At 35.1% G+C, this 7126-nt stretch overlaps 1 protein-coding gene across 1 annotated transcript; it reads left to right on the forward strand.

Moving 5' to 3' along the window:
• Positions 1-41: 41 nt before the first annotated feature.
• On the forward strand, positions 42-5976 carry LOC107093989 (sialic acid-binding Ig-like lectin 7; the record flags this gene model as incomplete). Its single annotated transcript, XM_015389383.1, has 7 exons — positions 42-137; positions 318-686; positions 3270-3572; positions 3649-3906; positions 4084-4156; positions 5016-5091; positions 5165-5976. Coding segments are annotated over 7 exons (1373 nt in total), but the record flags the coding sequence as incomplete, so codon positions are not given.
• Positions 5977-7126: the final 1150 nt, after the last annotated feature.

The raw sequence follows: 7126 nt of genomic DNA on the forward strand, positions 1-7126 counted from the left end.
TTTATTTAACTGAGATGTTATCTTTATGTTTCTAGGCTAAGAGATAAAGGACTATCAGATACTGATGGCAGCTCTGTTTAAGAACATGATTGACATAATTGCAGTCAGCATGGTACTGAGTGTCTTTGCTCTTCCAGGTGAGATCTTTGTTCTCTGAATGATCCCCTCTGGTCTCGATTAATAGGTCTTAATAATGTGTAAAATCTCCTCATGCAACGTGTTGCAGCTGAACTGGAGTTAATTGATCATGAAGTTTCAATAAAAGCAGATTTTGCTCCACATTGTTTTCAACTTCAGTCTTTTTTATGTTTTTACAGGTATTTATGCTGATAAATTTAATGGACACAAAGCGATTGTCTTCATTTCTACACCAAAGCCTGTTGAAGCACTGAGTGGATCTTGCTTGCATGTGCCATGTAGCTTCAGAGCTGAACAAGGAAAGTATGAATTCAACAGTGCACAAAACACCACTGGAGCATGGATTGAAAGTGATAAAGGAATCTTTAACATCAATCATGGAGTTAATAGCGATCAGATAAAAATAACTGGAGACCTGAGTAGGAAAAACTGCACCACTTTGTTCTCTGATATAAAGAGAAGTCAAGCAGGTGAATACTACCTCAGAATAGAGAATGGAAACTACAAGGCAACAGCTTGTTCACAAGCTCTTCAGATACAAGTCAAAGGTAAGAATTTTACTTTACACAACTCTACCAAATAAGAAAAATACATCAGTTTCAACTTATTTTATATTAACATTTTCTCGACAAAAAAAATTCAAATGATAAATAGCAAGAATGTTTAACTATGTAAAAAAATCTCTAGCTGTTCACTTCACATGTTTATGATCATCTTTGATATTTATGTCATATTTGCCTTTACTTAGGAATAATTTTTTTTACCATTCCATAGCTAAATAAAAAAAAAATAATTAAGAAAACCAACATTCCTCTTTATATAAGATATATACGATATGGAACATTTCATTGTTTTATATATGTATATGAATCATTACTTATCTTTGTTTTATGGGGTCAGAGCCATTTGAATTTATCTTTAAATCATGTTAAATCACCCTATTGTACTGTAATTGTTTGGGCTGGGATAAAAATTTACCAGATCAAATTTTTTGCCTGAATATTTATACGTAGAAACAGATTATCAGTCAGTTACTAAGTTATTTCTAAAATCTAATAAATACTAAAAGAAAAAAAATAAACAAACAAACCATATTTTGATGCACATAAACTGTTAAAAATGAACTGTCTTGGTCTCCTCTTTATAATAATAATTACAAATATAAGTTATTTTGTTTTATTATTTTAAAACATTGGCGAAAAGTACTCAGAAACCGTACTTAAGTACAAGTACAAATAAACAAATAAATACTCTAATAAAAATAACACACTGACATTGTACTAAGATAAAAGTAACAAAGCATGTTTTTAAAAATACTTGAAGTATTAAAAGTACTTTCTAAATTAACTGAAATTATGTTTCACAAAGATTATTAAGTGTACCTACAATATGTAAATTTTCATGAATATGCCAATAATACTATTTTAATGAACATGCTGTGAATAATGCATGTTTTGTTTGTTTGTTTTGTTTGTCAAAATTCTTACTTGGGACTTACAATTTTTGATTGATCTGCTTAGTGAAATATCAAGTGCAAGAAAGATGATACATTACACCTTTTAAAGTGTTTAATTAAACAAAACATATGCCATGTTTTATTTCATCTGAAGTTAGATTAGCAAATTTCTACATCAATCTCACTGACTAACAGAAACTGATCTTTTCAACTGTAATCTTTAACTCCAGTTTAATCATGAACTTCATGATTTAAAAATACTGTACAACTCTGAGAACGTCTTGCATCATTCAAAAATGTAAAAATTGAAGGACACGAAACTTCAAGGGCGGAGTTCCCCTTCTCTGGTTTCAAGTTCCTTCCTTTCGGTGGCAATAGCAGTGAGAGCAACATATTGCTGGAGATGAGTGATGTGCTTTGAAAAAGATTTAGTGTGTTTTAATCAGAATTTAAACAAACTGGATAAGACTATACAGAATCAAATGAAGAATTCACATATGGAAATTAACTAATCTATCAGTTTCTTTGTTAAGATTATCTGACTCAACACATTATCCATATGATTTCATTAGCCAGATGAATGTGCATCTGCTTAGTCGACTTTATTTGCAGTGTATAACAAGCCATAAAAGAAGTTGATCAGGACTATTATCTAGCGTAAAATTTTTAATTTGTAGTGACATTTGGCAAACCAGAAACGTTAAAAAAAAGGGAGTTAAATAAGTAATTATGATGTATGGATTAAATGCATATTCAAGATTATATACGATATTGCTTTATATTTTTCTTTATATTCCAGAGCAGTACATTTCACAGCTTTGCACATGTGTGATTTATTTGAAATAATGGAACCTGAAAGAGTTGCTTTCTCCATTAGCCCAGGCAGGTGTTGCTAGAAGCATCTGTGCAGCACCCCAACTGAAAATAGCATGGTGCTTCTCCAGTAACAAAGGGAAAACAATGCTAGATTCGTAGTGTGTTATTTTTTTAAAGAAGCTAAAGAGGACTGGATTGTGGTTTGATATAGTGACTTTTCTCAGTGTTCACACACACTGATAAGCATCAAAGCAAACATAGATGAAGAACCCGACCGTTATGCATGTTAATCGTGTTCACTTCTCGGCATTAGCACTTTTGTAAAAGATAGCTAAGCTTTTAGTTATGTCTTTAACATGCAAAAACTACTACTACATGCAAAAGACTTACCTAAATATTTTTTTTTTATTTGAGTGTGAGTTTTTGAAAGCTAGAAGCTTGTGCCTTCAGGGGAGACAAAGTGGCATTGGAATCTCCAGGAGTCATTTCTTGAGCCAATTAAGAGGATAAGTATTTCAAATAAGGCCAAGGATGGAAAATTCTGTTGGCTGACTATCCGGGCTGGATGCATGTTGCCATGGAATGGGGCTCTTCTTGGGGGAGGCGGGTCCAATATTACTTGTCCGCCTTGCAGTTGTTGAGTGAACCAATCCCCATCTAGCATTTGATTACTTTAAAACTTTCAACAAAACTAAACAAATAAATGAAAAACACAATGTGACACAAATCATAAAATATCATGGTTAAATCTACTTAACTAAAGTACAGATAAATAAAAAATCTACCTAAGTACAGTAACAAAGTACTTGTACTTCGTTACATCACTGGTTTAAAATGTCTGTCTGATGTGAACCTCTAGATTCTCCTTGGCGCCCCAGCATTAATATCCCTGTTGGTGATCTGAAGGAGCATCAGTCTGTCACTATAAGCTGCTCAGCTGTGACTCCCTGTCCACACTCACCTCCTGAACTCACCTGGAATCTCCAACAAGACTCTGAGAGACAAACAGAGAAAAACACAGATGGAACCTTTACAACTAAAATCCAGGAGACCATCACTCTGTCAGACACACATGATGGATACAACATCAGCTGTTCTGCCAGATATCCTGTGAATGGAGGAAGCAAGACAGCAGAGACAGAAGTGACTCTCAGTGTTTCATGTTAGTGATCCTGTCAGCACGTCATGGTTCAGCTGTTTCTGATCAATAAAGTTAATGTGTGTCCCATTTTCCTCAGATGCTCCTAAAGACACCTCAGCATCCATCAGTCCATCAGGTTTGGTGTCAGCAGGTAGCTGGGTGGAGCTGAACTGCTCCAGCAGAGCCAAGCCTCCTGCCAGCTTCTCCTGGTTCAGGAACAGCACAGATGGAGCCATTAATGTATCTGTGGGGCAGGTTTACAGCTTCACTGTTACTGAGGAAGGAGAATATTACTGTGAGGCTACAAATGATCTGGGGACTCAAAGATCGTCAGTCACCATTCCTAGTTTTAAAGGTGATTATTTATTTATTATTTATTATTATTTATTATTATTAAAAGCTGGCACCATAACTATTGCTTCTCCATATCAGTTATCTGCAATACAAGCCCCATCAATAATTCACATTCATTTTTTTTTTATATCCGTATACGTTCCTATGAAAGTATGTTTTTTTTGTTCGTTTTTTCCAGGAAGAGCTAATTGGATTATCATCCTTCCAGTGTTCTTTGTCTTTGTGTTGATCTGCCTGATGATCTCCATATGGTTAGTGTCATAATGTTTTTTTTTAAGATAGACATCAGTATTTTTAGTGAATGCTTGGTGAAAATTTCTCTGTTGGAGCATCATCAGAATGTTCATTACTCCTGTGGTTCTATATTTTTTTTACTTGTCATTGTGTCAATGACATCGACCTTGAGTTTCACCACAGGGAAGTGTGATCAGTACCAATTAGAACATGTCATAAACCTTAACATTGTAAAAGGCCCAATATTTCTGAGACAACAATCTACATTTAAGTAATGCAAACAGTTCTGAAGTTCTTGTAATAATGAAATCCATTCCTACATCAGATTTAATCTTCTTTCATATTAAATGTTTTAAAAAATACAAACCAAGATGAAAGGCCCTTTTGTTGTTGTTGTTTTTTTTAACACTTTTTGTTTTTAATTTTTCACTTGCAAATATCAGGCTGTCTTATAAATGTCTTTGCAGACATTGTTGGTGAAATTCCAATTTTCACCTCAGTTAAGGAGTAATGACTTGTTGAGACCACAGGTCCTTTTTTTCGTGCAGCAAGGATTTCAGCAGATAAAACACAATCTGGACCAAATCTCCACAGTTGGAGCCACATTTAAACTCACTAAAAAAAAAGAACATAACATGCCCCTTAATTTGACATTCATAGGTGTCTTGAAAAACATCTATGATTATTTATTATTTGTGTGCGTACAACTAAAACTTGTTCTATGTAAAAGAGACAAATCTTGCCATGTTCTTTGTGTATCTCTTGCCCCGTCATTTTAATGTGATTTGCTTTATCAGTTTGTTTCAAATCACTTTAAAATCTCTGAGTTTTTCCTGAAACACAACAGAAATATTCTAACATCCTAATATTTTCCAGGTGGTTTAGGTTTAAACATCCAACTCCACAACAGACTCAGAGGGATAACTGCTCAACTTCCATTTACAACACTGCAGTAAGTTTTATTTGCAGGTTTTTGGCTTTATCTGTATAAACCTTCATGATTTTCTCTCTTTTTTTCCCCTCAGAGTCAAACGGGTGTGGAGGTTCAAATGGCGACCAATAATCAAGAGGAAGAACTCCATTATGGAGAGGTGAACTTTCAACAAAGACGGCCTGAAACTTCCTTCAGTTTGGTGCGGGAGAGTGGAGATCAGGAGACAGAGTACACTCAGGTCAAAGTTGGCAAACCAGAGGACATCTATGCTCAAGTGAAGAAAAAGTGACTTTTCTTGTATGATTGGACATTTTTTGTCAATAGAATGTTCTATCATGTTAATAGACAAACTTCCTTATCCTCCATTTTACTTCTTCTTCACTGTGTAAAATGATCTCAGAAATGTTGTCTTCTTCCCCTTTGACATTTATAACTCACCAAGGAAGTTCCTGAAATAATGTGTGAAGTTCTGTGCATTTCACACCATGTGAATAGGATGAAATACTCATGTTCCATTCTTTGACAGGAAGCATAAGGAAGCATAAGAATTAAACCTAGTTAAGATTTCAGGACTCCAAAACATAAGGTCTTTATATTTGAGTAAACTTGCAAACAGTTTATTTATGTTCCTTTGAGAGCGACGTCTTCCTTCTCTCTGATTGACCTTTGAGCTCTTGTCTCCAGAAGTCTATAGCTAACTATAGACTTCTGGTAAATCGGTAAGCAGAGGCTGCAGTTGCTTAGGGGCCCGTGACCTTTTAGGGGCCCCGTCATTGACACCCGGTTGGCCCCCTATGCAAGGACCTTATTTATACCCCAAGACAATGCAGATTTCAGCATGATGGTGAGCTGTTTAAACACGACACCAATAGCAAAGCAGACAGTGGTACTTTTAATTACTATGTTAATAACTGTATATAGTTCATTAGACGGTTGGTAAAAAAAAAATACACTCATAACATCTTCCAAACTGCAATAAAGGTCTTAAAAGAACAATGTATTTGAGTATTTTATTTTTTTACAATACGACTTCCAGATTAGAGGAAGATAATCCAGAGCGTAGATTAAAACCATAACAGTTACATACAATGTGTTAGCAAAGATGGATACCAAAATGAGGTACTTAAGTGGATTCCAGAAAAGAAAAAGCAAAGAAGAGCTGCTGGAAGAACGAAAAAAAAAACTTCCCAAAATAAAGACGTTCTTTCAAGAACTGGGGAAGTAGAAGTCGACAATGCTGCTGCTACAGTGAGTAAAGATTGTGACCAGGAGGCGGGTATTGTACTTCATATGGGGCCCAACTAGATAATGTTGGCTATTGTTATGTAGTTACGCCATTGCTCTACAGCATTAATTTCCCTGTAAAATCTGTAACAAGAATCTTCACCATGTCTATTGCTTTTGTTCTGAGTGGGTTTTAAAACTAAAACACGGTCATCTCAGAGATCATTCTCCTTAATGAACAACATGATGCCTGGATATGCCAATGCTGTTTATATTTGCACATTATGGTTTGAACTAAAAAAGAGATTCCTGCTGGCATCTAGAAAATGGTATCATTGTTTGAAAGCGACGGGAACAACAAAAACCTCTGACATTTTTATTGTTCCATGATGTCAAACAAGGATGCTGCTGCAAAAGCTGGACTGGACCTACCTGATATAACCAAGTTAGTCGCTGTAGCGAGAGGTATTGTAAGAAATTTGAAGTTGCTTTTGGAGAGAAAGCTCCAAAAGCAAGGTAGTATTATAAAATGCACTGAATTACACCAGAATCCAGTGTAGCTGTATCACTACAGGTCTCACCTGTGAAAACTTGTCAGAAGCGTGAAAGCATTCAGAACTGCTTTTAACTGTTATAGGTAGGGTTTGTGAGGCACATGCATAGTGCTTAAACAAAAGCATGGATAATTATTTTCTGTTCATGATGAACCCCAGTATCACAAAATATCTCAACAATGTAAATTAAATGTTGTAAATAACTCTTATATTCAATTCCCAGCCAGCTGGGAATTCATATTATCTTCTGATACTTTAAGATGTTTATTACCCAA

This window comes from Cyprinodon variegatus, unplaced genomic scaffold (assembly GCF_000732505.1).
Source record: "Cyprinodon variegatus isolate N-32 unplaced genomic scaffold, C_variegatus-1.0 Scaffold20, whole genome shotgun sequence".
Classification (NCBI taxonomy): domain Eukaryota; kingdom Metazoa; phylum Chordata; class Actinopteri; order Cyprinodontiformes; family Cyprinodontidae; genus Cyprinodon; species Cyprinodon variegatus.